At 51.2% G+C, this 12,892-nt stretch overlaps 1 protein-coding gene across 1 annotated transcript in view; it reads left to right on the top strand.

Moving 5' to 3' along the window:
- The first annotated feature begins 528 nt into the window (after positions 1 to 528).
- LOC139314018 (uncharacterized) overlaps positions 529 to 12,892 on the top strand; it is a 32,481-nt gene continuing 20,117 nt past the window's right edge. The window contains exons 1-4 of the mRNA XM_070939528.1: positions 529 to 898; positions 5,066 to 5,212; positions 5,783 to 5,929; positions 10,234 to 10,376. Coding sequence (XP_070795629.1) covers positions 529 to 898; positions 5,066 to 5,212; positions 5,783 to 5,929; positions 10,234 to 10,376 — 807 coding nt within the window. The remainder of the gene's footprint in view (positions 899 to 5,065; positions 5,213 to 5,782; positions 5,930 to 10,233; positions 10,377 to 12,892) is intronic.

The following is a 12,892-nucleotide window of genomic DNA, read 5'->3' as shown; positions in this document are numbered from 1 at the left end:
AGCTGGGATCGTCAGAGAGACTTTTAAAGCATTTTTTTCTGCAACCTCTTGGGGGAAGAGGTGGATAAAAAATGCTTTGAAGAGCTCTGACGATCCCAGCTGTGTTGTCTGATCGGCAGAGCCTTTTCAAAGCATTTTTTTGCATTTGCAGAAAAAATGTTTTGAAAAGTTAAAAAAAAAAAAAAGTTGGCCACACCCACCCAGTCAAATTACCCCCCCCCCCCAAGCCACGTCCACTGAACCGGTAGTAACAAATTTTACATTTCACCCCCGGGTGAAATGCTCCTGGTTCAGATCGGATCAGGCAATCCGGTAGCGGTTATGGCAGGTGGTTCGGAGAACTGGTAGCGATGGTGGAGCGAGGCTCCACCCACCCACCCAGGTGTCATTACTTCCTGGTTTTAACCAGGAAGTAATGTGTTTTTTACCCTCTGCACATGCGCAGAAGGCTTTGCATGCAGAGCATACACTTCCGAACCAGTAAAGGAGGTTTCACCCCTGCTGGTGGGAGCACCAACCTTTGCTGGCATGAACGGCCTGCCCGCCTCGCGCTCCAGCCAGTGTACAGCCATGCCAGCCGCCGGTCCTACTGGGGCAGGTCGCTTCCCCGCTAGCGGCTTCTCCTCCTGGCTGCTCCAGGAGCAGCCTCTGCCTCTTAGCTGGCATGAACGGCCTGCCGCCACAGCCTTCCATGCCCTCCCTGCCCTGCCAGCTGCTCCTGGTGCTGCCAGGGAAACGGCAGCACGAGAACCACTGTTGCCGGGGGCGAGGCAAGGTTGCTCCCTCTGCCCCCATTCTCCATGCACCGTGGGGCAAGGGCTGAGTGACAGGACGAAGCTGCTGCTGGATCTGGACCCGGCGGCCCACAGGCTCAGCTCCAGCTTCACAAGCCGCTGCGGTAACCGCGCAGCCTCTCCAGCTCACCAGAAAGCCCACCGCATACAGACACAGCAAGAATCAATTGGGCCAAACAGCCCTGCCTCGCAATAACGACGTTCCAGGCCCAAAACGGGGCAGAGGGGGGTGGGAAGTGCAGGTGCTGGGCACGCATGCGCAATGCGGGGCGCATGCATGAGGAGGAGTGGGGGGGTCATGTGAGCATGCACATGGCGGGGGTCGCGTTGCATTATGGGTGCTTGCACGCGCGCACGCTGTCACGCAAGCACACACACACTTCCGGCATGCAACAAGAAAAAGGTTTGCCGTCACTGGTATAAAGTCTCCTGCTTGAGCGAGGGGTTGGACTAGAAGACCTCCAAGGTCCCTTCCATGTCTTTTATTCTGTTATTCTGACTTATTATCCAAAACACCAAAAGGCAGGAGAAGAAGTAACGGATGGAGGAGCATTAAAGAGAGATCCAGCTTAAAAATAAGAAGGGATTTCCTGAGAGAGAGCAATTCCTCAGTGGCCTAGCTTGCCTCCAGGAATTGTGGGTTTCCACCAGAGGAGGTTTTCAAAAAATAGACTGGACGACCATTTGACCTTGGACAGGCGGTTGGACTAGAAGACCTCCGAGGTCCCTTCCAGCCCTAGGATTCTGTATTCTAAAATGGGTCATATTGGAGTTAAATAATATTATTTATTATGCAAGCTGCAGAGAACCGTTTGGTGTTGTAAAGGCCCTGGATTAGAAATCCAGAGGTGGGGAGTTCCAGTTCTGTCTTGGGCACGAAGCCAGCTGGCCCTTCTCAGAAGAAGGAAATGGCAAACCGCTTCTGAAAAGATTGTTGAGAAAACCTTGAAGGAATTCTCCAGAAAGACTCCAGGAATATGCAAATGAACCTCAGGTTGGGAAATAAAAGGTAAGAACCCAGCAGGGGGCTCTGAAACAATGACAGTCCTGCACCTCCCTTGGCTTTTTGATAGGAAAGACAAAGATCCTGGGATAGGAGTAATCCATTAAGGCAGGAAGACAGGATGCTGGGCAATGGCTTCAATCAAAGGTACACATCAAAAACCCATCAAACTGTAGGAGCTTCAAAGGAAAATCAAGTATAGGAAGGGATGAGTTTGCAAGCCAGGAATGCCCAAGCTGTGGCACCACTTTTCCCGCCTCCCTTAATTAAAGAAATTCCACTTTCCTGCAGCTGGCTTCCACGTCAATTCCTCCTCAGTGCCAGTGATGGCTTCCCAGCTGGGGAACGAACTCAGGAAATTTTGTTCCAAAAGAAGTCTACCCCACAGCAAAAGCCACAGAGAGCCTTCCCAGCTGGCAGATGGCTTCCCAGCTCTCTGGGGTTGCAAGGAAAGGCTGAGAAGGGGGCAAAACTATGGTCTGCAAATAGTTCTCCCATGTTCAGGAGCAGTCTACCTCTGAACTGCTTGGAGATAATTGGCGGGACAGGAGAGAGGGTGGCTTTCCTGGAGAGAGTCCCATGGCTTCAGGGAGGGTGGTATATTTAAATACGTCTGACTAGTATTTCTCAACCTGGCTTAACTTGAAGATGGGTGGACTTCAACTCCCAGAATTCCCCAGACAGCAACACTGGCTGGGGAATTCTGGGAATTGAAGTCCACTCATCTTTTTTAAAGTTAAGCCAGGTTGCAAAACTGGCTCAAGGAAAACCACCAGGTAGACAGCACTCTCTCCCATAGACAGGAGCCCACCTGCCCTCTCTCCCCTTCCTTGAGAGAGATTCTCAGGGACCCAGGCACCGCTTCTCTGCAGGAAAAGCCTTGGGGCTCCAGATCAGAACTCCACACTGAAGACTTCAGGAATCCTGTGTGTGTACGCGCACACACACACACACACAGAGCTTACAATCAGAGTTGGAGACCCAGAAATAGGGCAGAGACCAGGCCTGCCACTTCCTTGGAGTGCAATCCATCTGGTCCTGGTGATTTGAATCTGTCTAGAGCAGATAAGCGTTCTCTTACTATTTTCTTGATTACATTGACTTGTATTCCTAATCTGCATTTTATGGAATTATTTTTTTGATAGGTTGGACCAGTTGTTTTTTTCCTTTTGTGTGAAGACAGATGAAAGAAATGAGTTAAGCAGTTTCACCTTCTCTCTAACTGTCAACTGCCACCTAATGCTTGTTTGTGGTTTCGCTACCTTGTGATGACTGTCTGCACTGAACTCCGGGGAGGGTGGATGGGAGGGGGGAATGCTTGGGGGAAAGCGAAAGTCACCTCTGTATCTCCCTGAGACGCTGCTTCAAGGCTAGCCCGGCTGTGAGAAGAAGGCAGCTGCATACCAGCCTATGCTTGAAGGGACCATTCTGAAAACATCTTGCTTCAACCTGATTTGACACGGGTGGGGGTAACAGCTAACAGATAACAGATTAGTAGAGTTGGAAGGGACCTAGTAGGTCATTTAGTCCAACCCACTGCCCAAGCAGGAGACCCTACACCGTATCTGACAAATGGCAGTCTAATCTCTTCTTGAAAGCCTCCAGGGATGAAGCTCCCACAAGTTCTGAAGGCAACTTCTGTTCCATCAGTTGATTGGTCTCCCTGTCAGGAAATTTCTCCTTATTTCTAGGTTGAATCTCTCCTTGATCAGTTTTCCATCCATTCTTCCTTGTCTGGCCTTCAGGTGCTTTGGAAAACAGCTTGGCCCCCTTCCTCCTCTCTGTGGCAGCCCCTCAAGTCTTGGAAGACTGCTCTCCTGTCTCCCCTGGTCCTTCTCTTCACTAGACCAGCCAGGCCCAGTTCCTGCAACTGTTCATTTTATGTTTTAGTCTCCGGTCCCCTAATCATCCTGGTTGCTCTTCTCTGCACTTTTTCTATTGTCTCAACATTTTTTTTACAGTGTGGTGACCAAAACTGGATGCAGTACTCTAGGTGTGGCCTTACTAAGGCTTTGTAGAGTGGTATTAGTCCCTCCCTTGATCTTGATTGTATCCCTCTGTTAATGCAATTTAGGATTGCCTTGGCTTTTCTGGCTGCCGCCACACACGGCTGGCTCATATTTATGTCAAGGTTCCAAATAACACCCCCAACGAAGGCTAGAAGTTCCCCAAAATTCCATTTTATTAGAGATGTCATATTGACACCTCTGGGAAAACCCAAATCCAAAAACTTCCAGGTTTTCCCCACCCAAAAGAAAGTCCAAATCCCTTCCCTCTGCACCCACATGTCCATCACGTGGTCCAATCAATGCCCCGTCCCAACTGGAGATGCCTCCCAGTCACACCACGCCAGGTGCAGGGCAGAATGTCCTTGACTCCCAGAGAAAACAATATTATGGCTAGATATCTCTATAACTCCATGCAATCCCCCCTCCCAGTTTCCCACAGCTCTAAATGTGGCAGCCCTGAAGATCCAAAGAAAAAGATGGCTGACAATTTAGCTGGTTGTCCACTAAGACTCCAAGATCCCTCTGACAGTCACTGCTATTGAGCCTGGTTTCCCCCAGTCAGTAGGTGCACTTTCGGTATTTCTGGCCAAAGGGCAAGACTTCGGGTGTGTCTCGCCTAAGGGTGTCAGCGATGGGAGGAAATAAGGGTGGGGGGAAAGTAGAATTTAGGGATTTTGGCAGGCAAATCTCAGTTCTGGCTCTGCATCCCTGCAAGACACTTGATCTCTAATAAAACTATAACTTTCTCCAGCAACGGAGCCAAGGACAGCTTCTCTTTGGAGGTTTAAGTGCTGGCAGGTCTGACCCTTCTTCCCATTTCCTCCCATTAATGGGCCAAGAGTTTCCTTGGTTTTTCCCCTTGTTTTTTATATGTTTCTGCTGTCCCAAAGGTGCTTTTTTTTTTTTCTTTTCAAGAGGCAACTGGACTTTCTGGATTTTCTTTGAAGATGTTTCACTTCTCATCCAAGAAGCTTCTTCGGCTCTTGGATGAGAAAAGAAACATCTTTAAAAGAAAACCAGAAAGTCCAGTTGCCTCTTGGGAAAAAAAGCACCTTTGGGACAACCGGAGAATCTCCAGAGACCTTTGATTTCTGCGGTTATTTCTGACGTTTGTTGCAAGCCTTAGTTGGGTGTGTACCTGTGTGCCTACCCGGAAGGTGCCCCTGGTGAAACGCCCCCTGGCTGGGACCACCGGAGACTCTCCCTCTCCCTCTCCCTCTCCCTCTCCCTCTCCCTCTCTCTCTCTCCCCCCCCCCCAGGACTGCAACCCACTGCCCTGCAGCTCTGGCCTGGCCTGGTGGGCACGGGCTCACTCAGTGCCCGGGTGGCCTTCTTCAAGGAAGGCTTTGATGTAGGCAGGAAGGCTTTCTGCTCGGCTGGCCGGTGTGCAGCACACAAGGACCGCAGTGTGTTGTTTCTTTATCCTCAGGTGCTTCCCGCAGGGTTTTCACCCTTGGGTCACGGATTTCCACAGAGACGTCGACACTGTGTACGTGCAACACAAGCCTCCCCTCTTGCTTTTTTTGGGAACAAACCACAACCTTCCAGGATTTTCTTCCAATTGCCAGTTTGGTCCCAGAGGCTTCCAGGAGCGCCAGCCACGTCCTGCCATCCCCTGTGCCCTGGGAGGCAGGCATGGGACAGCCCCCCCCAATTCTGCCTGCTGCCTCTCCTGCTTCTTCCAGGGCAGCCCTTCCTGTTCAAAAACCCTCCCGAGACTTATTGCCCGGTGAAGGTGCTCCTAGTCGGTCCTTCCTCCCCCTCCTCTGAACCAAGATGCCTTAAGGAAACCAGTCTTGGGGCAGTCAGCCCCTCTCCCCAGAGGCCCTTCCCATGGCTAGCCCAGACCACAAAGTCCCCAGCTTTCCCCCAAGGTGCCCTCTCTCCAGCCAGCAGCTGACCCCTGGATCCTTCCCCTTTGCCCCCCTGCCTGGAGTTCTGCAGCCCCCTCCTCTGGCACTCCCGTTTCTTCCAAGGGGTGGCAGTCAGTGGCCTCACCCTCTCCACTCCTCCCTGGAACCTGACCATCACGGGCACCCTTGGCATCATGTCCCATCTGCAGGTGGCCAGTTTTATTCCTCTCAGCAGGGAGTCAGCCTTCAGACCTCCCTTCCACACCAGTGGTGGGTTTCAAAATTTTTTACTACCGGGTCTGTGGGTGTGGCTTGATGGGCGTGGTATGGCTTGGTGGGTGTGGCTTTGTGGGCATGGCAGGGAAAGGATGCTGTAAAATCTCCATTCCCCCCCCACTCCAGGAAAAGGTTACTGCAAAATCCCCATTCCCTCCTGATCAGCTAGGACTCAGGAGGCAGAGAATAGATGTGGGCGGGGGCGGTCAGATGTGGTATTTACCGGTTCTCCGAACTGCTCAAAATTCTGCTACTGGTTCTCCAGAACTGGTCAGAACCTGCTGAAACCCACCTCTGTTCCACGCCCTTTCCCTCTTGGGCACACCCAGGGTATTCCTGGGAAGTCCAAAAGTCCCCACCCCAGGAACGCTGCGCCCCACCAGCGGAAGGCCGTGAGTCACCTCCGTGGGAAGCCCCGAAAGGGATTGCAGAGGGACCGGCTCTGGTTCCTCTCGTCCTCTTTCTCCACAGCCCCTCCTTGCTGCTCCTTCTTTCCCCAAATCCTTCTGGACAGAATGGCACAACTGGATGCGAGACAATTCAACAGTTCAATTTAATTACTTAAAATATTTTAAACAAATATTGTAATGTTTGTCATCCACATTTCATGTTGTCCTTCCTCTGGCATCCTTCCTTTCATGATTCTGTTCCACTATTTCTTCAATATTAGTGCAACTCTCGTCCTGTGGCGCCCTTCTGCCTTCTCCCCTGAGGGGTCTCAAGGTGGACAGACCCTCTCTCTCTGTTTCCTCCAGCAGAGTCATCATGGAGCACCACCAACACAAGGGCCCCTCCCAGAAGGTGCAGCAAAACAATTGGCAGCTGCACCCACCACTGCTTGTAACGCAAACCAGATCCCAAGGGAGTACCAAGACCTTGCAGGGGTATTCAGCGAGGCCGAGTGTGACATTCTGCCCCCCCACCGCGAGACCGATTGTGCCATCGAGATTATCCCAGGAGCGAAACTACCCAAACCAAAAATGTATGCTATGACGCCCCGAGAAATGCAGGAAATGCGGGACTACATAGACAAAAACTTACAAAGGGGATTTATTGAGCCAGTGAAACCAAGGGTAGCGGCGCCGGTCATGTTTAAAGAGAAAAAGGACGGCTCCATGAGACTGGTGGTCGACTTTCGAAGTATCAATGCTGTTTGCGTACACAACTTGTACCCCCTCCCCCTCATGAAAGACATGTTAGCCCACCTAGCTAAAGGGAAGGTTTTCACCAAACTAGACCTTCGAGAAGCTTATTACCGAGTACGCATAAGGGCAGGAGATGAATGGAAAACAGCATTCAACTGCCCCCTGGGTAGTTTCCAGTTTAAAGTAATGCCTTTTGGATTGCAAAGAGCCCCGGCAGTGTTCATGCAGTTAATAAACGAAGTCTTACATGAACACCTTTACAAAGGGGTCCTCGTCTACCTGGACGATATTCTTATCTACACGGAGACCATAGACGAACATATACCCCTCGTCCGCCAAGTACTGGAAAAACTGCTACGGGCAAACCTATATGTCAAACTGCCAAAATGCGATTTCCACCAATCACGGCTAGACTACCTGGGCTACTGAGTATCAAATGAGGGAATAGAGATGGACCCAGCCAAGGTCCAATCAGTTCTACAATGGCAGCCCCCTCGCACCCGCAGACAACTGCAAAGTTTTCTAGGTTTTGCGAATTTCTACAGACAATTCATCCCCTCGTTTGCGAAGATTGCCAAACCTTTGACAGACCTCCTAAAGACAGGAAGCCCAGCGATGAAACCTCGCCCGGGACAACCCCTACAGTGGGACCTGACCTGCCAACAGGCATTTGAGACGCTAAAAGGACTGTTCGCGAAAGAACCTGTCTTAAAACACCCGGATCCAGAACAGCCTTTTGTCATCCAAGCAGACGCAAGTGATGTGGCAGTAGGAGCCGTGTTACTCCAAAAGAACAACCAAGGGGATCTACAACCCTGCGCCTACACCTCCCGCAAACTCACCGATACGGAGAGGCGATGGGCGGCGTGGGAGAAGGAAGCGTTTGCAGTAAGGTGGGCCTTGTTGACCTGGCGGCACCTTCTAGAGGGAGGCCAGAAACCATTTGAAGTCTGGACTGATCATAAAAACCTAGAGGCCCTAAAAACCCCACGAAAACTGTCGCCCAGGCAAGTGCGGTGGGCACAATACTTCAATCGTTTCAATTTCGAGCTTAAGCACATCCCAGGTGGGAGAAATTTCCTGGCTGATGCCCTCTCCCGGATGCCCCAATACAACAGTGAGCGGGAGCAGGTAGTGAATGCCATCATCCCCTCCACCCAAGCTGCGGCCCAAGTGATCACCAGACGGCAACGACGTGACCAGCAAGGCCAACTTGCAAGTGACTTAACTGCAAAATTAAAAAATGAAACGCTGACAGACCCCTGGTATCGGGACAATCAACATCTCTTGACAAAAAGAGATGAACTAGCATGGAGGGGGACAAAGCTCTATGTCCCACAGAGTTTACGCATCCTGATTCTCAAGAGGAGCCACGATGTTAAACCAGCAGGACACTTCGGGTTCCTAAAGACTCTGCACCTAGTACGGAGGCAGTTCTGGTGGCCACATATGAGAAAGGACGTAGACAGTTATGTAAAAAGCTGCACCATTTGTGCCACGATGAAGACAAGGCCAGGGTGCCCGCCTGGATTGTTGCAACCAGTAGCTGAGCCAACAAGACCATGGGAGGAGATTGCAATGGACTTTATAGTAGACCTACCGAGGAGCAGTGGAAATACAGTGATCTGGACTGTAATAGACTTATTCTCCAAACAGGCACACTTCATTCCTTGTAGTGGACTGCCTTCAGCCCGTCAGTTATCCAAACTGTTCCTGAAACACATTTACCGCCTACATGGAGTCCCCAGGAGAATCATTTCCGACAGAGGGGTCCAGTTCACAGCAAAGTTCTGGAGGGAGTTTCTACGGTCCATAGGTTCATCCCAAGGGCTCACCTCAGCATTTCACCCGAGCACCAATGGGGGGGCAGAAAGACTGAACGCTATGATAGAACAGTATTTAAGATGCTACGTCGACTACCAGCAGTCCAATTGGGCAGACCTCCTATCTTTTGCGGAGGTTGCATATAATAATGCTGTCCACAGCAGCACGGGGCTAACCCCGTTCAAAATAGTGAGTGGCATGGATTTTGTTCCCATGCCAGAATACCCGAGGGAGCCCCCTTCCTCAGTCAGTTTGACCGACTGGATGGCAATGTTGAGACAAACGTGGGAAAATGTTAAGAGGGCGCTGGCAAAGGCGGCTCAATCTTATAAGGACCAAGCAGACAAGCACCGAACTCCCCAAAGACCATTTCAGCTAGGAGAGAAAGTTTACCTCTCCACCAAGTACTTGAGACTTAGACTCCCGAGCAGGAAATTGGGCCCAAAATTTATAGGACCATTTCCTATAATAAAAATAATCAACCCCGTTACAGTGCAATTGCAGTTGCCACGGCTTTTGGGGAAAATTCACCCCGTTTTTCACAGTAGCCTTCTAAAACCTGTAGTGGGGTCTACTTTAAGGCCAACGCCACGTGAACCCCCTGGGCCCCTGGTTGTTGGGGGCCAAACGCACTACGAAGTGCAGCGGATTCTTGATTCAAGATGGCACAGGGGGCGCCTTCAGTACTTAATTAAATGGAAGGGTTACCCATTGTCAGAGGCTTCCTGGGTGAAGAGCGCAAACATCCAAGCTGATCGCCTTATAGCAAAATTCCATGCAGACCACCCGGGAAAGCCGGGAGGGGGGGTGCACAGCCAGGGAGGGGCTGATGAGACTAATCTTGTTGTGTTTTCCCTATGGGATAGGTGATGTTGCAGAAGTGAAGGGAGAGGGGCCGGATGTCAGCGTTCCAAATTAGGCTTTCTTCCAGCGCTGACATAACAAGTTGAAGCAGAAAGAGCGGAAGCTTGATTTATTGCTGAGATGAACTTTTACCTAGTTCTGTATATACAGATAGGGTTTCCTGGGAGACGAGGGTGGGGGCGGCATTCCTGTGAAAAGAACGTGCCGGGATGTAGAGATGGATCTGTATGATGGCCAATGGGACGTTGGGGCTGGAGAGCGGAAGAGGAGGGGGTTGGAAGGAGGGGCCAGTTTGGCTGCAAATTGAGTCAAAAATGTCGGAGTCTGCTATGCTTAAAAATAAAATGTTTCATTAGACAGCCTGCGCTTGAGAATGAAGTTTATTCAAGATAGCACCGAAACCTGACACAGAGAGCCTCCTGGCATGATTAGGCAGAGCGCCTGAACCAGACTCTGCCTTCAAAGGCCATCGGCCTCCCGATTGTCACCTGGGGAACCCATTGCCACGTGTGCAGGCCACGCTCTGTGGAAGTGGCATTGCCCTCATGGTTGTGGACTTCAAGAAGCAGGATGAGACCCTGCAAAAGGCCCCGCTTCCTCAGTTCCAGGTGGATTAAGAAGGCAACCAGCCCTCCCTCTCTTGAGGACCCTTGCCCCACACGGCTCCTCCCGCCTCACAGGAATCCTGACCCACTCCCCAATTAAAAGGAAGTGGTGGCAGGCTGGGCATTCCCCCAATGCACAAGCCTTCCTGACCTGGTGTGAAAGGGAGAGCGTCTCAGCCAGGGAGGTGAGGCTCCAAGGACAATGGAAAGTTGGAAGCACTGTGGCTGAAAGAGAAAGAGGACAGGCAGGGATGACTCAGGGAAAAGAGAGCCCTGGATCAGGAAATCCACAGGCTTCCCAGAAAGGAGTCAGCCTCCCCACTGCTCTCCCACAAAGACGAGGGTCCTGGGCAAAGAACTACGAAGAAGCTGAGGGGTCACCCCTCCTGCCTCCTGGGCCTCACAGCAGCCCCCAAGCAGGGAATAACAGAATTGGAAGGACCCAGTCCTAGTCCAACCCCCTACTCAAGTAGGAGACCTTCTACCGTCCCAGACAAATGGCTGCCCAGTCTCTTCTGCAGGGAGGGACATGATAGCAGTCTTCCAATATCTGAGCCGCTGCCACAAAGAAAAGGGGGACCGTCAACCTAGTCTGCAAAGCATCAGAAGGCAAGACAAGAAACAAGGAGAGAAGGAGAGAAGTAACCTAGAACTAAGGAGAAATTTCCTGACAGTGAGGACAATTAGCCAGTGGAACAGAAGTTGCCTCCAGAAGTTGTGGGGGCTCCCATCACTGGAGGTTTTTAAGAAGAGACTGCACAGCCACTCCTATGGAACGGCATCAGTTCTCCTGCTTGAGCAGAGGGCTGGGCTAGAAGACCTCCAAGGTCCCCCCCCCCAGCTCTGTCCTTCTGTCTTCTATTTTAAAGTCTAAGGGGGAGCCCAGGAGAGGAAGATCTCTTTGGCAGAGAGCGTCTCCTTCAGGCTCCCCAAATCCAGAGCCACTGTCTTTCCTCAGTTCTCTCTTTCCACCGGCCAGAGCCCCTTCCCCTGAGGGGCTTCGTCTGACCCCCCCCCCATTCCTGGCTTCCTAGCAGGGCTCTGCTCTAGGCCAGCTGCATCTGACCCCCCCCCCCCACTCTCCACCCCAGGATCTCAGCTCAGGCACAGAATTCTCTGCATGCTGGACTTGTGTTTCAGGGGGCTTTCCAGGAGGCCCCAAGACCCCTCCTCGGATTGGTCCACCACCAAGCCAAGAGGCCAGGAGACCAACGAATGAACAAAGCCGAGTTGAGTCTTAAGGAGAATTAATAACAAGTGTTTCCGTAGAAAGGAATTACCAGTCAAACATGGGCTCCTGGCCAGGCCCATATCGCATTTCCTTGTGGCGTATTTATCATCTTGACTCAGCACAGAGCAAGAGGGGAGACAGATCAGGTGAAGTGTTAATACCACTTTATAAGGCCTTGGTAAGGCCACACTTGGAATCCTGCATTCAGTTTTGGTCGCCACGATGTAAAAAAAGATGTGGAGACTCTAGAAAGAGTGCAGAGAAGAGCCACAAGGAGGATTAGGGAACTGAAGAACGGTTGCAGGAACTGGGTATGTCTAGTTTAATGAAAAGAAGGACCAAGGCTGACATGATAGCAGTGCTCCAATATCTCTGGGGCTGCCACAAAGAAGAGGGAGTCAAGCTATTCTCCAAAGCCCCTGAGGGCAGGACAAGAAGCAATGGGCGGAAAGTAATCAAGGAGAGAAGCAACCTGGAACTAAGGAGAAATTTCCTGACAGGGAGAACAATTAATCAGTGGAACAACTTGCCTCCAGAAGTTGTGACTTCTCCAACATTGGAAGTTTTTAAGAAGAGGTTGGAAAACCCTTTGTCTGAAGTGGTGTAGGGTTTCCTGCCTAGGCAGGGGGTTGGACTAGAAGACCTCCAAGGTCCCTTCCAACTCTGTTATTCTATTCTATTCTAAGTATATACTTGGTCCCCCTGACTGAGTGCAGGATCCAGTGAAGCCCTTTGCACCAAGAACCATCCAGCCTCTCTTGGAAGACCTCTGGGAGGGGGGGAGGGAGGGACGATCAAGCTCCTTCGCAGCAGGCCCATTCTTGGGGGGCGGAAGACAACTCTGATCTCAGCAGTTTGAGCAGTGGGGAGGGGTTCCTGCCTTCTTCAGCTTGCAACACTCTGGAGTAGCCCTGCTGTCATGGATGGGGAGCTAAGAGCACACCGGTTTCTGCAGTCCTCCCCCCCCCCAATGCAGGTTCCATGGGTGCTCCCCCTGAATCTGGGGGTGGGGTGGGGGCTGTTGTTCAGCAGTCAGAACAAAAAAAACCAGTGGGAAGTATTTATTCAAATTAGGACACTGGACACAACATACAGACAGATTTAACCATAGTTTCAAGTGGGAAAATGTGACCATCCAGGCCAAGTCCAAAAATGCCAGGGAATTTCTAGAAGCCTGCTGGCATTCTTGACAAATCAGCCATCAACAGACACATAGATGTCAACAACACCTGCAGACTATGCAAAAGAGACAATCGACCAGCCCAAAAGAGAGAAAGTCTCTATACCA

This window comes from Pituophis catenifer, unplaced genomic scaffold, assembly GCF_029215685.1.
Source record: "Pituophis catenifer annectens isolate HBS135680 unplaced genomic scaffold, rPitCat1.0.hap2 SCAF_1, whole genome shotgun sequence".
Classification (NCBI taxonomy): domain Eukaryota; kingdom Metazoa; phylum Chordata; class Lepidosauria; order Squamata; family Colubridae; genus Pituophis; species Pituophis catenifer.
Note: the sequence above shows the minus strand (reverse complement) of the source record. Positions and strands in the feature narration are given on the sequence as shown.